The following is a 23,889-nucleotide window of genomic DNA, read 5'->3' on the forward strand; positions in this document are numbered from 1 at the left end:
CTGGATGAGTGCAGCTCCAACCACACTGAGGAAGATTGACACCATCCAGGAAAAAACATCCCACTTGATTGGTGGCCCATTCACCACCTTCAATGTTCCGTTCCATCACCACCAATGTACAGTGGCAGCAGGATGTACCATCTACAAGATAAAGCAATAATTTACAAAGGGTTTTCCAACAGCACCTTCCAAACCTGTGACCTCTAGAAGGACAAGGGCAGCAAATACACAGGAACATCAGGACCTGCAAGTTCCCCTCCAAGCCACATACCATCCTGATATGGAAGATATTGTTGTTCCTTCAAAGCCATTGGGTCAAATTCACGGAACTCCCGGTGACTCAGCACCTAAGGATTATAGCAGTTCAAGAAGGTGGCTCACCAACACCTACTCCAGATCAATTAGAGGTGGCCAATGGGTGCTGGCCTAGCTACTAATGCCCATAATCCCATGAAATGATCAAAAGAAAATTACCAGCTCCACCACACATGACTTTCTTGACTTTCACTGTTGCCAGATTTTTGGGATTGTTTATACTATGTCCTGTACTGAATGAGCAGAAATTTTCTCCAGTTAAATTTTGGGAAGACCGAAGTCATTGATTTCTGTCCTTGCTGCTATCTCTATTTTTTACTTACTGAAACAATTCTTCCCTTCAGCAACAGTCTGAAATTAAACAAGTCTTTATGCTCCTTTGATGGCACATCTGATCCTGAGATGAGCTTCCAACTTTATATTTGCACCATCTCTAAAATTGTGTTTTTCTATCTTTGTAACATCACTCAACTTCCCACTACCTCAGCTCACTCATCTGTAGTTGAAAACCTCATTTATACCTTTGCCATCGGTAGATTGATGAATCCAATGCAGTGTTGGCTGCCCTCCCATACAGTACCCTCTGCAAACATCAGGTCATTCAGAAATCTAATGTCTGTGTCTTAACTCATAATGAGACCCATCCCATTCCATGTCTGCTGCCTCACCCTGCTGACTTGTATTGGCTCCCAACCCACATAAGCAGCTTGATTTAAAACTTCTATTCTTCTTTCAAATTCCTCCGTGACTTCATCACTCCCTATTTCAGTTATCTCCTCCAACGTCACAACCTTCCAGGGTATCTGCTGTTCTCTAAGTCTGTCTTTTTGTGCATTCCCAACCATAACATCTGCACCATTGGTAGCCATTCTTTCAGTTATGCAGGCTCCATGTTTTGGAATGCCCTCCCTAAATCCAACCACCTCCTTAAAGCTTACTTCTTTGACCAAGATTTTGGTATTCTGACCTAATGGCTCCTTTGTGGCTAAGTGTCATATTTTAATTTATAGTGGTCCAGAGGAGCACCTTGAAAGGTGCTACGTAAATATCTGTTCTTGGTGTTGAATGGGTGGAGAACTCAGCACAGACAGAGGATTATACCTTGCGCCTTAATGAAATAATGAAACATAAAATGTTTGCTACACGTTATCAGTCTATCATGAAAAGGAACATTTCACCTTTCAGCTGCTAGTCTCCATTGTGTGGAGGTGCTGGTGTTGGACTGGAGTGAACAAGGTCAGAAGTCGCGCAGGTTATAGTCCAACAGGCTTATTTGAAATCACAAGCTTTCAGAGTGTTATCCCTTTGTCAGGCAGAATCTTTGTATGATGAAGGAGCAGCATTCCAAAGGCTTGTGACTTCAAATAAACCTGTTGGACTCTAACCTAGTGTCATATGACTTCTGATTTTGTCTCCATTGCCCACTGGGTTACTCCACTTCAAGTGCGTTTCAAGAGTTTTTCAAAAGCAGTGAGAGTTTCTGTCTCGCACATCCTTTCAAACAGTGAGTTCCAGACTTCAATCACCTTCTGGGTAAAAACTAACTGTCCTCAAAGCCCCTTGTGTTGTGCTCAATGCCCCTGTAACCCTTCTGCCACTTAGCTTAAATCTGTGCTGCCCCAGGTATTGATTTTTCCATAAGGTTCGGTTGATCACTGGATCTCATTGTGCATGCAGTATTTATTGTTCAGTACAGCTAATGCAAAATCATTAGCTATTCATGGAGCTACCATCAGTTCTGAAGAAGGGTCACTGGACCTGAAACGTTAACTTTGATTTCCCTTCACAGATGATGCCAGCGTTGATTAACTTTTCCAGCAATTTCCGTTTTTGCCTCAGCCTTTCATGGAGACTAGTTTGCAATAGTTACAGAGTCTTAACTATACAGGGGAATGTCATTAACATTGGTGGATAACTAACTTGAATTATTTGAGGAGTTATTTCCATTGTGTGTATTTTAATTGTGCCCACATATACCCAATGGAATCAACAACTTCTTTCAAATTCACTTTAATCCAACTGTGCCTTCAGTACCCATTGCTAAGTAAGCATGTGTTTGATAAAGTCAAAAAAGAGATAATAATAAGTACAATGCAGTACAGATGAAGAATCTGTTTTCTCAAATTATATATGTTTGAATTTACAACGGATTTTCCCCACTTGACTGTCACTGCTCTTTGTATGTTGACCGATCACCCTGATAGTGTCCTAATTGAAAATGTTACCTCAGAATTTTTTCTTCTTTTTCTGAAGTGTTACAACATTGCTGACCAAGATATTAGGAACCAGTCATTCATGTTCTGAGAATGAAGGGCAGTTCAAGATTTGATTCTCAGCCAAAACCTGTCACTATTCCATTGTAAGGCCAGCAGTTCAGAGACAAAAATCATGGGACCAACAAGATAGTGCCCAGATCTCTTAGAGAAACTCACTGACCAATCAAAGAAACCCCCACTCCCCATGAGTTGGTTCTCTCCCGTGCTTGTTGCTGATCGGTTAATAAATCAACTGGTCAAGCACAAACACGGGCAAAAAGCGATCTGTGATTGGAGGATTCATGAGCAGGGTATGAGAGGGAGTCTGTAGGGGAGTGATCAGAGATAATGGGAACTCCATCTTCAGTCTGCCTCCCCGTCTCTCCCTATTTATTTCAGAATCCTCTCCCCATCCCCCTTTTCTGATGAAGGGTCTAGGCCCGAAACATCTGCTTTTGTGCTCCTAAGATGCTGCTTGGCCTGCTGTGTTCATCCAGCCCCATACTTTGTTATCTCTAGAGGAATGCCTGCTGGGGGCTGGAGATCAAGAACTATGGGCCTGGAGACAGTGGCTGAGTTGGCAACTTACTTGCCTGGGTGATCATCTATCCATCTATGCTGGGGAATTTGTGGGAGGAGACGAATGAGGCTGCAAGACAGCTAAAGGGGAGACAGGGAGACTGCAAGGGAACAGAGATCAGACAGGTTACTCACAGGTTTGTTAAGGAGAAAGGAAGAGCAAGTGCAGGTGAGGGAAAGGACACTGCAGGCAGATGGAAGGAAGTGTGGCTCAACAAAGGAGCACTCAGCTAACAAAAAGCAATGAAAACACAAAGTCGTCGGGGTAATGAATTACTTGCAACTAAATGCTGAATTTCTGTCTTAAGGCTGTATGTATTCAAGAACCACAGTACAGACAAAAAATGTGTTAGATAAGGTGTTGTAGTGAACATCGTGCTAATTGTTACAGCTAAATCTAAAATTGACATTTGAGATGCAGTCAATATTCAAGTAAAATCCTGCTTAAAATATTCCAGCTTTGTCATTATGCAATGGAAACACATTAGGTAGAAGTATGGAAACATAGAAAGTAGGCCATTTGGTCCTTCAAGCCTGCTTCACCATTTAATATGATCATGGTTGATTATCAAGCTTAGCACCCTGTTTTCGCTTTCTCCCTTTTAGCTCTGGCAACTGTATCAAACTCCTTCTTGAAACATTCAATGTTTTCACCTAACCCATTTTTGAAGAGCTTTCTCCTCATCTTGCCCTTAAATTGCAACCTCAGACAGTGATCCCTGGTTCTAGACTCCCCACTCATCGGGAACATCCTTGCTGCATTTACTTTGTCTACTTCTGTTAGAATGTTATGGGTCTCTAAGAGATCCCTGCTCATTCTTCTAAACTGCAGAGAATATGGTTCTAATCAATCCAATGTCTTTTCACATGCCAGTGCTGCCATGCCAGGAATCAGCCTGGTAAACCTTCATTACACTTCCTCCATAGCCAGAATGTCCTTCCCTCAGATAAAGAACCCAAACTGCACACAATTTTCTAGGTGTGACCACACCAAGGCCTTGTACAATTGCATCAAGACACACCTGCTCTTGTACTCAAATTCTCTTGCTATGAAGGCCAACATACCATTTGTCTCCTTCACCATCTGCTGCACCTGCATAGTTAATGCATTAGCTGTCATTGCATCAATCTCAAAGGTGTGTTTGGGGTGATGGGCTTTTTTGGTGTGTAAAAGTGTTGTCAGTTATTCTGAAAAAAATTTTTGTTGCTAAATTGTACATGTTTTCTTGTTTCAATTTAAATACTTTATTGTCAAGGAAATTAATGATTTCTTTGGTGTTTTGTGGATTTACGTTTAAAGGAGTAACGAGGGAGTACTTAGTGAATGGCAGGACACTATGAAGCCCGGAGAGATCTTGGGGTGTTTGTCCACAGATCCCTGAAGGTGGTAAGAGAGGTTGATATGGTAGTTAAGAAGGCACATGGGACACTCGTCTTTATCAGTTGAACACAGATTATAAGAGCAGGGCAGTCATGTTGGAGCTGTACAGAATTTTGATTAGGCCACAGTTGGATTACTGTGTCGTTCTGGTCACACTATAGGAATAATATGATTGCACTGGTTAGGTTGCAAAGGAGATACACCAGGATGCTGCCTGGGATGGAGCATCTCAGCTATGAAGAAAGGCTGGGTAAGCTCAAGTTGTTTTCTTTGGAACAAAGAAGGTTAAGAGGAGATCTGATAAAGGTGTAATAAGATCATGAGGGGATGAACGGTGGGAGTAGAAAACACCTGCTCCCCCTCGTCAAAGGGTCAAGAACAAATGATAATACTTTAAAAGTGAAAAGCTTAGAAAGGCTTAAAAGGGACTTGATGGAAGTATTTTCACCCATTAGGTGTTGGGAGTCTGGAATGCACTGCTTAGGAGGGTCATTGAAGTGGGTAACCTCAACCTGGAAAAAGTACTTTGATGAGCACTTGAAGTATCATAACATTAAAGGCTATGGACTGAGTGCAGGAAAGCGGGACTAGTGTAGACAGTAATGTATTTTTGGCAGTACAGAGTTAATGGTCTAAAGGTCCTCTTCTGTAGCGTGTGATTCTGTGATGATTCAATGAGTGGTTGTGATTATTGAACTTCATTGATAAATTCTTCTAATTCCACTTCTGTATGAGTCCAGGTACCCCATACACCAACACAAATACAGAAGTTAATGTCATTATGTGGCTACATCTAATGAAGAAGTCAGGGGGAGTGAAAAAGTAACCCTGAAAGTCAAAACTAAGCCCTTGAGCAAACATAAAGAAGAACACTTGAAAAGGTAATATTATTTTCTTGCTCTGCACCAGTTCACAAAAAATGACCAACTTTTCCATCCAAACATGATGCAATCTACATGCACCAGCACTCCCCCAGTCTCCATCCCTGTCATACAAATCTCCTGGAACAAAGGGGAAATACACTATTTCACACCTTCTCATCAATTCTTAACCAACCTTAGTTGAATTATTTATATCTTATTAATTGAGGTTCATGTAAACTTCTTGCCTGTTACACACATAGACAGGAGCATAATGATTTTAGGGAACTGGACCAGCTCACTGAACACAGTAATGCCCTTTTTGCTGAATCAAAAGTCCGCCCATTCATGTACTTACGGTATTCTTCAATCTTTATTGTCTGTAAATAGACCTCATTGTTTACCTCAGCAGTCTTCCTTGCTTTCTTGTATTCTCTTGGAACAGATTGTTTACTTATTTGAAAATAATGTCTACGACTAAAACAATGTTTTATGTTTTTTTATGAAATGTAGTTTGATGTTAATAACTGCCTCCAATGTAATGTAAATGCCAAAGTTCATAAAGATGATGAGCATTGATATTAATACTGCCTACATTCACGTTGTGGTGATAATTATCTTTTCAGTGAAGCAGAAGAAAAGAAATGTTGCAGGTTTGACACAAGTTATAATTTAGCTTTTTAATGGCAATGTCTGTCAAATAATAATGTAGGGTATGCAGGGTAGTTTGATCTTAGAATAGAATAATAGGTCGGCACAACATTGTGGGCCGAAGGGATTGTACTGTGCTGTGCTGTTCTATGTTCTAATTAATAATTTTTCATAGAAAACCAGTTGCCTAGTAAATCCTTTTTATTAGCTCATAATCAAACCTTATGCTTTGCAAAACAAATGGTGTGTAAGTGCAGCTCATTTTACTTCATCAGCACTGAGGAAAAGGAAATGGTTGGTCACTCCAGTATAATTTGCATCTAAAAATCAATATATGATGTTGAATTATAGTTCAAGATTTATTTCTTCTGCCAAGGCTTGTTGCAATAAAATAACTTGTTGAGTGGGAGCTGATCTTGATTAACATGGATAGGAGAACAAAATATATTGGATTTGTTTTCTTGCCTGAACTTTCAAAAACATCAAGAATTCTTTCCTAAGAGTTACTCACTTCATTCATGTAGAACACTTTAAACCTATATGATATCTACCACTTTTTTTTACCAATGTACCTGTTTTAATCTAAGTCATTCTGAAGTGGTTCCTTTTAATTCCTTGGCCTTTCCTTCTTTGATATCAAAGGCAATTTGACAACTTTATATTTATAAATCCAAGCTGTGGATGTAAATTAGAAATGTTGAGTGGTCCAAACATCAGCATCTCACTTAGTACCTCTGTCTACCCTGACATACCTATAGTACCTGTCATTTTCCACCCTTCAGCTAATTCCTTACCTAATTCAAGAATTGTCCTTAATCTCCACAGCCTCTGAACTAGTATCACCATGGAGATGGACTGAAGGGTCTGTTTCTGTGCTGTATGACTCTATGACTATGATGGTGTTGTCTCTTGCTTGAAATATTAAGCCAAGCTTTGAGAAAGGCTGCCCTATTTTCAAGAAGTACAAGAGTACTCTCCTCAGTGCCCTAGCCAAGACCTATCCTACAATCAACAGCACTGAAACAAATTATCTGATTAGTACCTCAGTGTTTTTTGTGAGACCATGCTGTGGACAAACTGTTCAATTTTATGCACTAAAATAGTGACTTCAATTCAGTATCAGTTCTTGACTGGAAAGTTCTTTGGGATTGCTGAGATTTAATGAATTGTTGTATGATTTACTTTTAATTATGTTATGGACAGGTCATGGAAGTTGGATAATTTCTCTGTTTTACTGATGCAACAAGGTGTGTTTTAGAGGGATAGTAAGAACTGCCAATGCTGGAGTCAGAGATAACACCGTGTGAAACTGGAGGAACACAGCAAGTCAGGCAGCATCAGAGGAGCAGGAAAGTTGACATTTTGGATCAGGACGCTTTTAACCCTTTGACTACTGGGACTTTAAAGAACAGACACTAAAGGACACTAAAGTTTAAATCAAAGAAAGGTTGAATGTTTATTTTTTCACAATGCCAGAAATGTAATAGCAATGTGCATCGTATCCTCACACACAAGCCAGAAAAGATCATTTCTAAAGATGCAGCATGCACTTGGGTTGCTTAAAGATTCCAGAAGTAAACTCAATTCACTTACCAGTGCTTTTTACCAGAAACTTGTAGCCTGAGTGATTCTCCCTTGGTTCAATGAAGGTGATGGAGGTTGACGAGCATTAGCTTTTGTAGTAAAAGTTATTATGGTCAAGCTCTGAGGCTCCTGTAATAAAGATTTATTTCTGCAAAAGTAGCTATGGTTTCCATTATCCATGCAATACTCTGGTAGAAGATGTAATTGTCACACAAAAGGGTACATTGGAATTTGCACATGTTACAACAGAATGATTCCTTCACACCCTTTCTTTAATCACATTTGAAGATTTCAGTCACCATGTCTTAGCCAAGGATTGTATTGAGTTTCAGTAGGTATCCTGCCAATGGTAACAGTACATTTCACAAGTGATCTTATTTTGTGACATTTCTTCAATGGATGATCCTCCATAAAGACATTTACCATTTAATAACTTGCCAGAGGTACATTCAGACTCAAGGTAATCTTTTCCTGTATTGAAACCATAATTAAGTCACCTGGCCGCCTGGAGTCTATTTTGTCATGATACTCTGTCCATATGCCATGATGCCTTTTTAAAATCTCCAAGTTCCTAAAAGTTTTATCAGCATGTTACATGACTGCAGCAATTACCAGACACCTTTTGATAAGGGATCAGGTTCACCATGTAGTAGAGTTTCCCACAATCAACTTAGTAGCCTTTAATTACTACTGTGTATATTAACTGCAAGTTTACTGCTGATCACTTCATAGAATGGAAGTGAGGCTCTGTAATTTCCCATGACTGTTTTGTCACTGTTATTTGAAAACTGTTGGCTCATTAGCCCATTTTCCATTTACAGATACTTCTACACGGGTCAATCACTTTAACAGAATTAGCAATGTTTAGTGATTTCTTGTGAACCATTGTTTGCCATAGTTGAACAGTTCCTTCATTTCAAGTGGATGAAGCTTCTTGTGACATTGTAAAGCCACGAATAGCATGATGAAATGCTATTCATTTCTCTCTGCTCATCCTGAGAGATAATCAGGGAAACAGCCCTCAAAAATCAAAATAGTTGGTGTAAAAATATCACATTGCTAGCCTGTTAGCCGGGAGATTCAAGGGTTATTGGGGGTAGATGGGAGTGTGGAATTCTGAACTCAATCAGATCAACCACCATCTTATTGAATGGCTGATAGCACTGTAGCGTTGGAATGGTCTACTTCTGCTCCAATTTCATATTGTTATATGTCATTCTCTGGCCCTGTTTATGTATTTTGCTATTGTCGCAATATGTGTGGGCACGTGAGCAAGAGTTAGAAAAATATATCTGTCCTGTCAAGCCTCCTGTTGCTTGGCCTTCTGTTCATTTTCGGTTTCAATCTCCTGTTCATTTCTTGTTGCTTTCACCTCTGAGTACTGGCAGGGGAGTTTTATTTTTACTGTTATTGACACACTTTGTTCTAAATACTATAGAACACCTGATTACATTTTTCATATGTTTCAGTGCATTTAAACACTCATTCCTATATATCCCTTCAACCTTTCCTGTACAGAATTTTTCAGAGGTCAGCTTATCCCTTTAATTCATTCTTACATCAGCCCTAACAAGTAAATAGACTAATTTTTCATTGTTAACTCCACTAGACAATATCTGTGGTAGTGTAGCACTTCCCCAATATTGCATTGACATTTTCCTTTCTATTATTTGCTGACTTCCTGGAGTTGGAACTGAACCTACCACCACCTGACTCAGAAATTAGAGTGCTGGAAACAGTGCCAAGCTAACAGTGTAGATTAGAATCCATCTCCAAGCAATAGGAGATTTGCCAGTGCAGATATATGCTTTTTTTTCTAATGCTTGCAAACATATCCAGTTGGAAGTTAGTTTTGAAATTAAGGGACAAATCATCATATTGATCTAAAGTTACCAATGGTTTATTTTACTGGCAACATAAAACCTATCCACACTTTTTCTGGAAAACATTTTTCCCCCCTTTCTGTCTATTTTCCTCTGTCTCTCTCAACACAACTAGCATTCCAATCCTGGAAATAAACACAGTTAGACATCAGCAAACCTGATACCAAAACACTGCTTTACATTGCTACATCTGGCTCTGTACGTCACCAATCCTGACATCAATACATTGATTTCCCCATTCATCCATTGTTAAGAAGAAACCCATGGAAATTGATAGGAATTTCAAGATGAGAAAAGCTTGAGGTTTAGTTTTCTTTCTGCCATCCTGGGAAACACCTAATGCAATAATAATGGAATTGGTGGCTGGTCATAAAAATTAGTCTCTACCAATCAGTGTCCAGGAGAGACCCAGACACAAGGCCAGGAAGATCCTAGATTCAAAGGTGTCTGTTCTTCCTAAGCATATATCAAATGATTTGTATACCATACCCCAAATATTATTTTCTGAAATAAATCTACCTAACTTGCATAGAATCAAGAATCATATAATCCCTACAGTGTGGAAACAGGTCCTTTGGCCCAACAAGTCCACACCAAACCTCAGAGCATCCCACCCAGACCCATCCCTGTTTAACCCACCTAACCTATACCTCCCTGAACACTACGGGCAATTTAGCATGGCTAATCCACCTAACCTGCACGTCTTTGGACTGTGGGAGGAAACCGGAGCATCCAGAGGAAATCTACGCAGACACGGGGAGAATGTGCAAAGTCCACACAGACAGTCACCTGAGGCTGGAATTGAACCCGGGTCCCTGTAAGGCAGTTTGAGTAAATTAACATTATTAGCTTCCATTGACTCACAAGTTATAGAATTTATAATTTAGAGGTAATGAATCTCAAAAGGCAATCAGGTTACTAAAAAAAAAGGCAAAAATGATGGCAGGTTTTCTACGAACTGTTTTCTGTTCATAAATTTGCCTGGAGAGATTTGTTTGTTCCAACTGATATTCAAGAAATATCTTTTTTTTTGTATGGTTTGGCAACCCTGAGTTATTAATAAATGAATTCTTGTCAATCTGTTGGCTGCCAATGCCTTTTAGGTTCTCCGCCAGGTGGAAAAAAGACATATATGGGCCATGAGATAATACGGTGTGAAGCTGGATGAACACAGCAGGCCAAGCAGCATCAGAGGAGCAAGAAAGTTGACGTTTCGGGTCAAGACCCTTCTTCAGAAAGAAGGGCCTCGACCCAAAACATCAACTTTCCTGCTCCTCTGATGCTGCTTGGCCTGCTGTGTTCATCCAGCTTCACACCATGTTATCTCAGATTCTCCAGCATCGGCAGTTCCTACTATCTCTGTAACATATTTGGACCACTTTGCAGGAGTCATTGGTATTCAGGAAATTAATTACTTGTCTCAATTCTTAACAGTGACCTGGGGACCACATGGCTGTCATTCAGTAGGAAATCTTTACTGGACAGTCCTTCCTTTGAAGCAAGTTGGGAGGACACTGGTGAATGGAAATGGTGATGTGGGAAAGTAGAGAGGAGTTATGCAAAACTTGTTGTGAACATTCTTTGGCCCAGTACTGTGCTCAGTCTGGTCACCATATTATAAAAGTGAGATACTAGAGAGTGTGCAGAGAATATTTACAAGGATTGAACCAAAATGCATGGGTATACACCTCGGAAAGCTTTGACAGGCTAGGTGGTTTGTCTTTCAAAACATGAAGATTAATAGAGGACTTTAAATGGAGAAAGGTCTCCATTGAGTGGACGCAGAGAAGATGTTACTTTTTGTGAGAAAGAGTATAACCAGAAACTTTAAATATAAAATAGTCTCCAAGAAAACCAAAAAAGGCATTGTGAAAAAAAATGTTTCCCAAGGAGTGGTGAGAATATGGAACTCATTATTACAGGAAAAGTTATATTTAAAAATGCTAAGACCGGCGTTTGAAGAAGGGAATAGACAATTGCAATGATAAATTTAGATTATACAAGAGGAAAGAAAACTCAAGTAGGGCATATATACCAGCTTGGACTATTTGGGCTGAGTGCCTGTTTCTTTGTAAGTCTAAATAATCCTTAGTATTGTAGTTTCCGTAGAGACCAATATTCGTGAATAAGTGATATGTTTCCTAGCAACAGCATTTCATGCTTTGAGACTTTTACTGTAACAATCAAACAAAAGTCGATGTAGATCAAACATTACTTAGCATGGAAGGGAAATTCAAACAGAAGGCCATTAGCAGGCCATTAATATATCACAATAACAAAAAGGCACTGTCATTAACCAACATAATTGAGTCACATCTTGCAGCACTTCTTGCTGTGCATGTCACTTCACAGGGACAGTTCTTCTGAAACTCCTAGCACTTTGCCTGGCTCACTCTTCCAAGCCACTCTAGGATGTAATTTCCATTCTCCGATGAAATAATTTCACTCAGCACAAGTCAACCACATCCAACTTTCATCAGCAAGCCCACCTCAGTGGCTCCTTCCTTAAAACTTCAGAAGTCCCCTCTCTTATAGCCCCTTCCTTTGGAACAGTTAAGTACATTTACCATGGATCCCAACACAAAAACAGTTCTCTGGTTCTCCACTGCAGTCACTATCATGTTTCTGTCTCTATCGCAAAAAGCAGCTGGCCTTTTTCTTTGAGGTACAAAGTAAAGATGTGAACACCATCACTTGCTATTTCAACAGATTTCTGTTTGAATTTCCCTTCCATGGCAATCAGACCAGAGGCACATCTCTGAGCCAGGATGCTTCTGGGATTCTCAATTTTAGCTGCAGCTAAAAAAAGCATTCAAAATCTCCCCTTCCCCCACCGCATCCCAAAACCAGCCCAGTTCGTCCCCTCCCCCCACTGCACCACACAACCAGCCCAGCTCTTCCCCTCCACCCACTGCATCCCAAAACCAGTCCAACCTGTCTCTGCCTCCCTAACCTGTTCTTCCTCTCACCCATCCCTTCCTCCCACCTCAAGCCGCACCTCCATCTCCTACCTACCAACCTCATCCCACCTCCTTGACCTGTCCGTCTTCCCTGGACTGACCTATCCCCTCCCTACCTCCCCACCTATACTCTCTCCACCTATCTTCTTTTCTCTCCATCTTTGGTCCGCCTCCCCCTCTCTCCCTATTTATTCCAGAACCCTCACCCCATCCCCCTCTCTGATGAAGGGTCTAGGCCCGAAACGTCAGCTTTTGTGCTCCTGAGATGCTGCTGGACCTGCTGTGTTCATCCAGCCTCACATTTTGTTATTTTAAAATACAACTAACTTGTAAAGTGCAGCTTCATTTCAATGAAGGAAAATTGGAGAAGGACACTAGAGAAGTAGGGGACGACATAATACAAACTTTAGTATGTCTTAGAAAATCAGCACATTGTGAGACTCGAGCAGTGAACAGAGTATCAGTCTGAGTATGTCTCTAAAGTATAACTCAGAGTGTGAAGAAAGTCTGTCTGAGGGAGTCAGCAGAAAGAGATTCAGTCATGGAAATCGAACTAAAAGAAAACCTCGTAAAATTTGCAAATGACACAAAATGATCCAACCCCTCCTTTAACTCAAGTTGGAGTTCCTGTAGATAACATGGCGTGAAGCTGGATGAACACAACAGGCCAAGGAGCATCAGAGGAGCAGGAAAGCTTGATGTTTCGGGTCGAGACCCTTCTTCGGAAAGAAAATGGAGTTCTTGTAAGTTCATTTCCAAGAATAATGAATTTTCACGGTTTTAACCTTCGGGGACGGATTGAATATGATGTGAAGATGCATTATGCCAGTATCTTTGGTACTATATGTGTTTGGATCCAAAATGGTGTCAGGGCTTTGGGAGCAGACTGCAGGTGCTGACTACAAACTACAGGCAGTGCCAGTCGCCATTTTGGGTAGAATGTTAACTTCTTTGAAGGGTCATCGACTACTTCAGATGAATTGCTGGTTGATTTCTCTTGACTACAGCTGAAGTGTTTGTTGGTTTGTACTGTCATTGGAACCTGCTGAAGTACAGGGAATGTGTTACTCACAGTGAAAGCCTTGCTTCATACTTAACCAGGGCTGTAGTTTCTTTGCCTCTTTGACTATAGCATGATAGAGAGGTTGATCATAGGCCACACAGAACAGGGCGAGGTCTAGGAGGTGAAGAGGTAGAAAGCCAAATCCTGTCTGTCCCCAAGCTAGGAATAGAATGTTCAATTACTCTATTTTATTGAAGAGATGCTCAATGAAATTGTCCATCTCTGGCAAACAGATGTGCGACCTCAGAGCAGAGTGGGGACAGCATTGCCACTAAGTATAAAGGTTTTTGTGTAATGAATTTTCTTGAAGTCAGGCTTGTTCCAGTTTGGATTTCCTGACCGAACATCTCCAACACCTTGGAGTTTACCATTCACTGGTGTATAAAGGACATTATTCACAAAGAGAGGAAATTGCGTGGCCTCATTCTTTCCAGAGAGAAGCAGGTAGCACATATATGGCTTTCCCAGGATAATGACCTATCTTCATGGATCCAGTAGGTCATTGAGTGCCCACATGTTGCTCAGTGGATATTGTACTTAAATTCACAATTGCCACTGGCAAGGGATTTCATACCCTCAATACTTAGCTACTGTGTGTAACACTATTTGTTACCCTTGTCAATATCAGAAATTCTGCCAGCAGGGAAAATGCCCTAATTCAATGCCAGTCCACTCTACCATCAGTATTTGAGCCACCATAAGTGATCAGAAGTTGGTTACTGTGTGACAAGGCTATGTTTATTTTACTTAGGTATGGGATATGCATGGTTATCGGGAAAAGGTAGAAAAATAGAGCTGAGAATGATCAGATCAGCCACGATCTGTTTGATTCACAGAACTGACTCGATGGGCTGAACGAGTCTGCTCCAATGTCCTATGGTCTTGTGGTCACAATAAAAATTCCAGACTAACTTTATTAAACAAACTACTTAATGTTCCATGTGAAAGTCAACTAACTGCTTTGTAGTTCCTTGATGCCTGCCTACCTAAATGTTCCTATGCAGGAGGTCTGTCAAATTTCAGAGGAATAGAGTGCAAATGACTTTGTAGGATTTTGCTGGAATCCCAGTAATAGAAGTACAGCTTTGGTCTGCGCCAAGTAAGCATGGCATCATTAGTCAAGACAGGCTAGCTGAGAGATAACAGCAAACTGATGAAAGTCCAGTGGTGGAAAGCAAAATGCTGTAGCACTGCAAGAAAACCAAAGCTGTTTCTCCCCATAGATATATCTCCAGGGTGGCACTTCACCGGTCCCAATAATCTCCTTGATTGCTGAACTACTACCCAAGCCTACCATATTGCTGCTGACCTTCATGCACTCTCATGGCAAAAGCTGAGCTTGAAGAAGATCTTCCATTGCATCTCTGAGACATTGTGCAGCTTCCTCTTTTGTTACAGTGGAAACTGGGGCATACTCCATCAGATACCACACCACGGTTGGGCCCACAAGTATTCTCACTGTGTTGGCAACTATGCCCAGGTGGGAAAGTTTGGGCTCCACATTCTGTGCAAGGTCTTATGATGAGCTAACACCAGCTCCTTCATGCTCCATGAGAGTGGCCACAGGCTTTCTGGTAGGCCTGACAATGTAACAAGCATTTCTAAGTCCACTACATTATGTTGCTTCATCGATAATGTTCTCTGAAGCTGAAATGTACGTATAACCTCACCCTTAAGCAAGCTGGTACCTGCGCTCCACTTTTTCTTTGCCTTGGTTGCAGGTCACTTGTGTCTGGTGTCTCTCTCCACATCCAGATTTTGTCTCTTTGCTACTGTCTAAAATTTGTACAGTATCAGCTGGTGGCTGTGTCAGAGGAAGTAAATAGTTTTATTCATTACTTCTCCCGCTATCGCGCCTTGCTCCTGCACCATTGACTAACCAGGTTACAGCTTTGCATCTGTATTGAATCCTTGCCTTTCAATGGCACAATTGTGGAGGGGTATATCTCTAATTGCCATATACAATGGACTTTACATCTCTGATGCTAATGGCAATTGCAGTGTATTCCTGCTGCTCAATCTCTGTGGCCCTCAGCAACACCCTATGAACTGCAATGGTCTGTGCTTCTGTCTTAGCAACCACTATTCAGGATGGTGAATGCTGTGAGCGCACCACTCCTCCAGAACCCAAAATGGTGTCAATTATTTTCTAAGTTCAAAGGATTCTGGCCAATATGTTTGAAAATTATTTCTCGAGAGTACGGAACTATCCCATGTGAAGGCAAGAAATTAATTATCTCACAGTCCTATTGGGAGATATCAGCTGTATATCACAGTATACTCTGATTAATTTTGCGCTGACAATGTAGACTTGAAATTGTAATTAGAATCCAATTTTCATTTTCTCTTGTAACTTCTATTGAATTTTTATATTAAAATTTCACATCTTTTCAATTTCTGCCACAATTCCCCAGCCAGACCCATTTGCCAGTGCTGATCACAGTGAAATACAAAATTGCAGCTTACTTGTCTAAGGCACTGGTAGCTTCTCAAAGATTGAGCTGAACCCACTTAGATCCAACACAATCACTGAGGACTGTGTGAATGCTTCCTGATTTCAGGCATATAGCTGTGTACCATTAAGGGTTTGTTCAGCTCTGCTTTCTCTCTGGTTGTGTTTCCAACTGAGGAGGAGTACGACTTGTGGCAAGAACCTGAGCGTTGAGTCTTTTAATATGAGGAGGTTGTGGTGCTGCAGCTGCCGTATGGCTCTCCTACTCTTGCTGTCTGCTAGAGACGTATTAGAAGATTGACTGACAATCATGCAACTTAGCTGTGTATTGAACGTGGCCGTCCAGGCCTGGAGCAGCTAGAAGATTTGCCTGGCAGCATATGGATATTTAATGACTAATCCAGAGATTATAAATTCAAATCCTACCACTGCAGATTGTTTGACACAATAGAATAAATCTGGTTATTTGTGAACAAAACATGAAAAAAAAAGCCATGAACATGAAAATTGCCAACTGTTATTAAAAATACACCAACTAACTCACCCTTCAATCCAGAGACAGGAATCTGCCACCTCATTACTGCACTAGCCCTATTGGGTTTCAGAATGCAGGGTTGACCCTGGATCCCATCAGAGCAATTAGGAATGAAACCATCTTCATTACAATGAACTAAACACGAACAGTCGGAAAGCCTCAAAACCATTGGAAGCAGGAAAAATTAGTTTAAGGATTCCACCACCTTTGAATGCTTGCAGATCTTCCTCGTTTCTTTGGGCACTCCTTCCATTGAATACCAAAGGGGTCAGTAATAAGGTGTGTGCTTCTAAAGGCTAGGAGCACCCACTCATACCAAAGGGATAAAACCGGTCTGGCTGTAACATGGCTCTTACACTCCTGACCTTTAACCCACATAATCAGCACCTTTGACAGCCCTGTAAATATCAGGCAATGTGAAAGATCATTGGGTGAAATGAGATTCTCATCATTGTTTCCCTACTTTTGCACCCCATTGGAAGTTTGTTCTTCAGAGAGAAAGTTAGGTCATATCCCATTCATTGTTTCTGCTCTGTGCATGGATTTTTATGCCATAATTACATATTAAATATTACACTTTGCATTATCAGTACTTGTTTACTGACTAGCTGTTCCGCAAAAAGTTTTAAAATTGGTCATCAGGTCTGGCAGCATCTGTGTAGAAAAAAAATCAGAGTTAATGTATGGTCAGAAGTTCTGAGGAAGAGCCACTGGACCCGAAACATTCATTCTGATTTTTTCTTCACAGCTGCTGCCAGACCTGCTGAGCTTTTCCAGCAACTTCTGTTTTTTTGTTTCTGATTTACAACATCCACAGTTCTTTTGGTTTTTATAACTTTAAATTTACCATCAAATCAACAAAGTCTTGCAATTATAAATGGTAGGTGTTAATGCTATTGAAAAACTAATACCATTAGGACAACTGATGCAAGACTTTATTAAGATAAGCTTAGGACAATTCATGGCACAAATTCAACCCATCGAGTCCACATTTGCATTTCACTTCGTTCATTCATAGGATGTGGTCTTCGCTGGGGGCCAGTAAGAATTGCCCATCCCTGATTGCCCTTGAGCTGCCTTCTTGAACTTGCTCAGTTTCCTGAGTGTTGTTGGAGCTGCACTCATCCCAAGCAAGTGCAGAGTATTCTATCACACTCATTACTTTTGCCTTATAAATGGTTCATGGACTTTGAGGAGTCAGGAGATGAGTTACTTACCACAGAATTCCTAGCTTCTGATCTTGTAGCCAAGGCATTTTGATATCTGGTTCAGTCTGTGTCCGGTCGATGGCAACTTCCAAGATGGAGAACTCCACACTGGTAATGTCAAGTGGTAATGGTTAGATTTTTTTTTCTTGCTGGAATTGGTCATTGCCTGGGGACTTCTGTGGCACAGATGTTACTCGCCGCTCATCAGCACAAGCCTGAATGTTGTCCGGGTCTTGCAGCATTTGGACACAGACCGCTTAAGTATCTGAGGAGTCATGAACAGTACTGAACAATGTGCAGTCATTAGCAAACATTCCCACTTCTGATTTATCATGGATGGAAAGTTATCATGCAGCTACTGAAAACAGTTGGGCTTAGGAGACTACCCTGAGGAAATACTGCAGTGATGTCCTCCAATAACCTCAACCATCTTCGTTTTTTCTAGGTATGGCTTCAACCAGAGGAGAGTTTTCTTCCAATTCCCACTGATTTCAGTTTTTCTCGGACTCTGAGATATCACATTCTGTTAATGCAGCCTTAATGTCAAGGACAGTCATGCACATCTCACCTCTTGATTCAATTCCTTCCTCCGTGTTTGGTCCAAGGGTGCAATAAGGTCAGGAGCTGAGTGGTGTCATTGAACAAGTTACTGTTGATTAAGTGCTGCCTATAGCCCTGTCAGTGACACCTTCCATCACTTTGATGATTGAGTAAAGGCTGATTAGACAGTAAATGCACAGATTGGATTTGCCCTGGTCTTTGTGGACAAGACATACCTGGAAAATTACCAATATTGCCTGTTGATGCCAAGGTTGCAACTGTACAGAAACAGCTTGGCTGCTGGTGTGGCTGGTTCTGGGGCACATGTTTTCAGTACTGTTGTTGGAATGTTTTCAAGGCCTATAGCATTTGTAGTATCCAGAGCCATCAGTGGATGAATGGAATTGTCTGAAGACTAGCATCTGTGACCTCAGAAGGAGATATAGTCCGTTTGGCATTTCTGGCTTAAGATGAATACAAATGCTTCAGCCTTATCTTTTACACTGATGGGTTGGGCTCTCCCACCGTTCAGAATGGGGATATTTGTGGAATTTCCTCCTCAACAAGTTGTTTAATTGCCCAGCACCATTCAAGACTGAATTGTCCATCCCCAATTGCCTTTGGGAAGGTGTTGGTGAGCTGCCTTCTTGAACTAGCAACACAGGAAGAATGCTGGGTCAAAATCCTAGAACACTTTCACTAATAGTATTGAGGGTCTACCGACAGCGAATGGACTGCAGCTGTTCAAGAAGACAGCTCACCACCTTCTCAGGGGAGGTTAGGGATGGGCATTAAGTGCATTATCCCATGGATAAATTAAAAAAGGAGTACTGACTGATTCATCAGAGGAGGTGAGCAGTGCAGTGAGTGGTAATCAACAGGTAGTTGCCTTGACCATGTTGACCTGATGCCCTGAGACTTCATGATGAATATCTCTTTAAGGAAGCACTGAAGGTGGAAAGGGCACAGGATATACTCTGGGCAGGGGATTTCAACACTACTCATCAGCTGAGGGAGGCCACGCAGTAGGTGGAAATCAGCAGGGATTACCTTGGCCATGTTTGGCTTCTGTTGTTAGACTTCATGGGGTCTGAAGCCAATGTTCAGGCCTCCCAGAGCAATTTCCTCCCACATGTACACCACTGTGCCACCACCTCTGCTGGGTCAATCCTGCCAGTGGAGCTGGACTTTCCCAGGTGCCTGGGATGTTGTTTTTAAGGTATGGATCTGTTGTATCATTTGATGTTCGGCTCGGCCAGTTTCAACACAAGTACCTACATCATGTAAAACGTGAAACATGGTATCATTTTAGGGATAAAACATCTGCTGTTTCTTCAAGTCAATATCATTTGGAATTAATTTATTTTTCCCAGTAAAATAAATATTTACCTTTTTATTTGGAGCCTGTTGTTGCTGGAACTCAATGCATGCTGTTATTGTGGGCTCATTGCATTGGCAGAGCCTGAACCAGATGTTTGTGGATTGACATTCAATTTATTTGGAATGTTTCCTGATGAGTAACATTGTACCATAAAAGTGGAACTAATTATATATATGTGTGTGTGTGTATGTGTCTGGAACCTGGTTACATGTTTCCTATCAGTATGTTATTATCACCACAATTGCATATTATTGATGTACTGATTGAGGCTACAGCACAAAATCTGACAACATCAGAGCTGACTGTGAATCCTAACCAGCAGATAATCCAGAATCCTGGTTTTGTGACCGACCAGTCTTGATGATGCGTACTTTCAGCCATCAGTAAAAGCCTGATTTCTTCCGAGACTAGGAGTCACCATTGCAAATAAGACAGAAATATTTAATCTTCTCTTCATGCCCGAGACTGGAGCTCCAAGAATTGTGAACAACTGGTCCTTTGTGCCAAAGATACAGGATTAGCTTGAATGCTTTCAAAAAGAAAGGGAAGGCTTCTAGAAATTTCTTCACCAAGTCAGCAGAGCAAATCCCTTCCTGATAAACCCTGGGGATTCGGGCCGATGGCTCTTGTGGAAGCCTTAGAGCTATAGTGTGGTGATGATAGTGTGTGGGGTGAAATCCTTACCTACTCAGATGCTGCACAATGAACAGCATGCCTTACACCATGACAACCAGACTGTGAGACCATAGAGCTGTGGATCTATTTAACCCTCGCCATTCAACTACAAGGGAGTCCTCAGGCATCCATCTTTAGCCGTGTGGGTGGGTGGGTGTGTGTGTTTGTGTGCCCTCTTATATACCGCCTCTGCTAGAGGCACATAAATCATACGTAATGTGCTCAGACGTGACAAGAGTAGAGTGCAGTGAGAAACAACTCTTCCAACAGTTTTGGAAAGGGACATTGCAGACAGTTGCCAGTGCAAGGCCTGCGAGTATAACCATGGAGAGCACTGAACCCAAAGAGCCTGTCAGAGCACCTGCAAACAGGTTAGTGTTAATATATATTAAATCACTTTATGACTGTATACTAACTGCATGCCCTTACCTGAGAATTTGGCCTTTCTTTTCTGAAAGGTAATTATTTTCGATGCTGACTTTATGTCAGGGGAGAAGTTAACATTTTGACGTCTGTGTATTTTTGTTCGACATACAATAGGCACTTTTCCCATCACAGCATGCTACATGATAAGGAAATGTTACTGCTACATTGCATAAGCTATTCTTTTGAATCAATTGTGCTGTTTTAGGAAACACTACTGTTTTATTTTACAACTATCAGACTTAAGGAAGAACTAAGCTAAAAATAATTTAGTTTAATTTAATAACTGTAATTTCCCTTAAATTGATTGTCAGCAAGCATTTGCCAAAACTGTGCCAGTTCATCTGAGTGAAAGCAAAAGACACACTGAAGCCGAGAGGGGAAAGCCCACCCTGAGAGCTCTGTTGCTATAATGTTTTGTGGCCATTTCAGGCCAGGTGGGTCATAGGGGAGTCCATTGGTCCATTGACCACCCCTGGTCATCAGAAAGCACAGGGAGTGAAACAGGAAAAGGGGAGATTAAAAATTGGGTCTAAACAGCCCAAAAAATGTTGCACAGACTTTCAGCAATAGCTGGGCCTTGGGAAGATCTGAATAGCAGGGTCAGTGATGTTTCTATAAGAAATGCCAAATTTGATATCTGTTATTTAAACTGGGAATGAAGCAGGACTTAGCAGGAGTAGAATTATGTCTCAGACTAGAGAAGGCAGTGAGCATAAACTACATTTTCTGACTCTCTATGGGACAGCTGTTTCACTAAGATTTTAGTGTATTGAGATATTTGGAACGTTTGTAGGATCAATGTGTAGTGATTTCATGTTGATGAATTCCTTTATGCTGCTGAAAGGTGATTTTATAAATCACAAATGTTTTAATTTTGTCTCAACAGAAAGTCACTAATCTAAGTAGAAATTCTGTGAGATAGATATTATCAGAGGGAAAATAAAACTTGCTGCACATGTAAATCCAGTGATTTTTTTTTCCAATGCCAGTGATTAAGTAAGCACCTTGGTCAAGGCTTAAAAAAATCACAGGCATAACAGTTATCCCTTCAACTCTCATTTTGTTGTACTAGTTACAAAATAAGGTTGAAGTAGTTAAAGAATTCTGAATAAAAACAAAGAATGTAAACAATTGATCACAGTCGTATTACCTTCCTTTTTTAGAATACATTTACAGCTCCTGCATCAATGTGCAGTGGTGCAAGTTGTAGGAGTGTTAAACATAGTGAGGTAAATTGAATATACTGACTCTAAATGGCATAAAGTGAAACTTCGGCTTTCCCAAAATTTCTCTTTCAGTTCTCTGACAGTTCAGATCGTGATGCTGGATCCAGGCTACATGAGGTGCAAGGGAATTCTTTGCATTGTCCTGGCCAATATTATTCCAGCTTTTGTTTTCTTCAAAAGCAGCTCAGATTCTTTGTCTGAGATAATGGGAACTGCAGATGCTGGAGAATTCCAAGATAATAAAATGTGAGGCTGTGTTCATCCAGCCTCACATTTTATTATCTTCAGATTCTTTGTCTTATTACTGGTTTAGGACTTTGTGTGAAAATTAGGTGTCATGTTTTCTTACAATATGAACAATAATTGCTCTTCACCAGAACTTCTGAAAGCTATTATTTAAATGCAATTATTTTGTTCTTGCTAAAAGTTTAGCATCATTCGCTGTGTTCCCCCGGCCCACATAAAAACCTTATAAATTTTTTTGATGTGCCCCATGTGCTTCCTCTGCTTAGTTCCAATTTCCATATTTCAATGTTTAAACACTGATGGGCTACAAATTGCATTTTTGGACTAACAAGTTACATATTCAAATTATAGAAACATTAAAGTTTTGGAGATTCTCAGTAGATCTGGCAATATCTGTGGGGAAGGAAACAAAATTGGTTTTTCAGTTCTGTTACGTTTTGTCAGAAATGGTAAAACATTTTTAAGCTAACTGTGATAGTAGTCTGAATGCTTCCCAACACTCGAGATAAAATGGGTCAGTCCACAATGATCATTACATGTCCCAATACCCACAAGTACTAAAACACTCTTCCACAACAGATTTCCACTCCATAAATTCTGTCCTCACATTTACAGTCATGGACTCATACAGCACAAAAACACGTGCTTTTCATCGATGTGCTTGGGTAAAATTGGAGCTAAGGATTCCCATGTACTAAATACGTCCAGTTTATTTTGAGTTTGCATCTTACTGTAGCCTGTATATCAGTCAAATGATGCACTAACTGCACTGACCTTCAAGCATTGGCCTCTGAAGATTTTTGTCTTTTTTTAATTCATTCATGGGATGTGGATGTTGGTTAGGCTAGCATTCATTACCCATCCCTAATTGCCCTTGAGAAGATGGTGATGAACCTCCAGATCAGTAATTAATTCAGTTTTGAGAAAAGAAGAAACAGCAGAAATCGGTAATGTGGCATCTCTAGTATGTGTGAGATCTAGTGTTCTTTAATAAATTCAATCTTGATCTCAATATCACTCCAAGTTAATTCTGATTTGAATATTTTCAGACCCTCAGATTATGACTAAAACTGATCAGAAGTATTCTTAAGAGGGTGCTATTTTGATGAGTTCAGCTCAAGTCTCTGACTGTGATTGCAAAACAGGCAGATAGCAACTGTTAGCTTTCTGTGTTATCATCGGGCTGTTCTATCCATTTGCCATACTGTTTTTTTTAATTTGAGACAAAGCCAGGTTACTCAGCAGACATGACAGACAGAAATATACAGTATGGACAGATGAGGAAATTAATTATATATGGAATACAACAGCCATAAAATCACAGGAAGCATTATTATTGTGGGAAGAATAAAAGTTGTCAGAAAAACAAAGCAGCATAATAAATGTCTAGAAGAATCCATGCATAAAATCACAGGGCGCGTCAAAAAGAAATCATAAAACTTGCGAAAGGAATACAGTAACAAATGATGTGTTTTGTAGCACCTGCCAGTCAAAATATTAGCGTTATAATCATTAGTGCTGACGATTAGAGGCAGGATATTCAATGGATAGGATGGACCACTGACGTGATAGGCCTTCTATTTAATTTAATATTAACCAGTTTTTCAATTAGCATTACCACACATATATGTGTGATAATTTCTTCCTGGCACCATCATGTTAGGTTGAT

At 40.6% G+C, this 23,889-nt stretch overlaps 1 protein-coding gene across 15 annotated transcripts in view; it reads left to right on the forward strand.

The window, feature by feature from the left end:
- Positions 1-23,889, forward strand: part of LOC125464774 (serine/arginine repetitive matrix protein 3-like) — a 693,195-nt gene that overhangs the window by 548,674 nt on the left and 120,632 nt on the right. For 2 of the 15 annotated variants that reach the window (XM_048557593.2, XM_048557594.2), the window contains exon 1: positions 20,014-20,693. The exons of the other annotated variants lie outside the window; for them this stretch is intronic. In XM_048557593.2, coding sequence (XP_048413550.2) covers positions 20,539-20,693 — 155 coding nt within the window. In that variant the 5' untranslated portion in view covers positions 20,014-20,538. Of the gene's footprint in view, positions 1-20,013; positions 20,694-23,889 lie in introns of those variants that run through there. 15 annotated transcript variants of the gene reach the window in all.

This window comes from Stegostoma tigrinum, chromosome 27 (genome assembly GCF_030684315.1).
Source record: "Stegostoma tigrinum isolate sSteTig4 chromosome 27, sSteTig4.hap1, whole genome shotgun sequence".
In the NCBI taxonomy this organism is placed as follows: domain Eukaryota; kingdom Metazoa; phylum Chordata; class Chondrichthyes; order Orectolobiformes; family Stegostomatidae; genus Stegostoma; species Stegostoma tigrinum.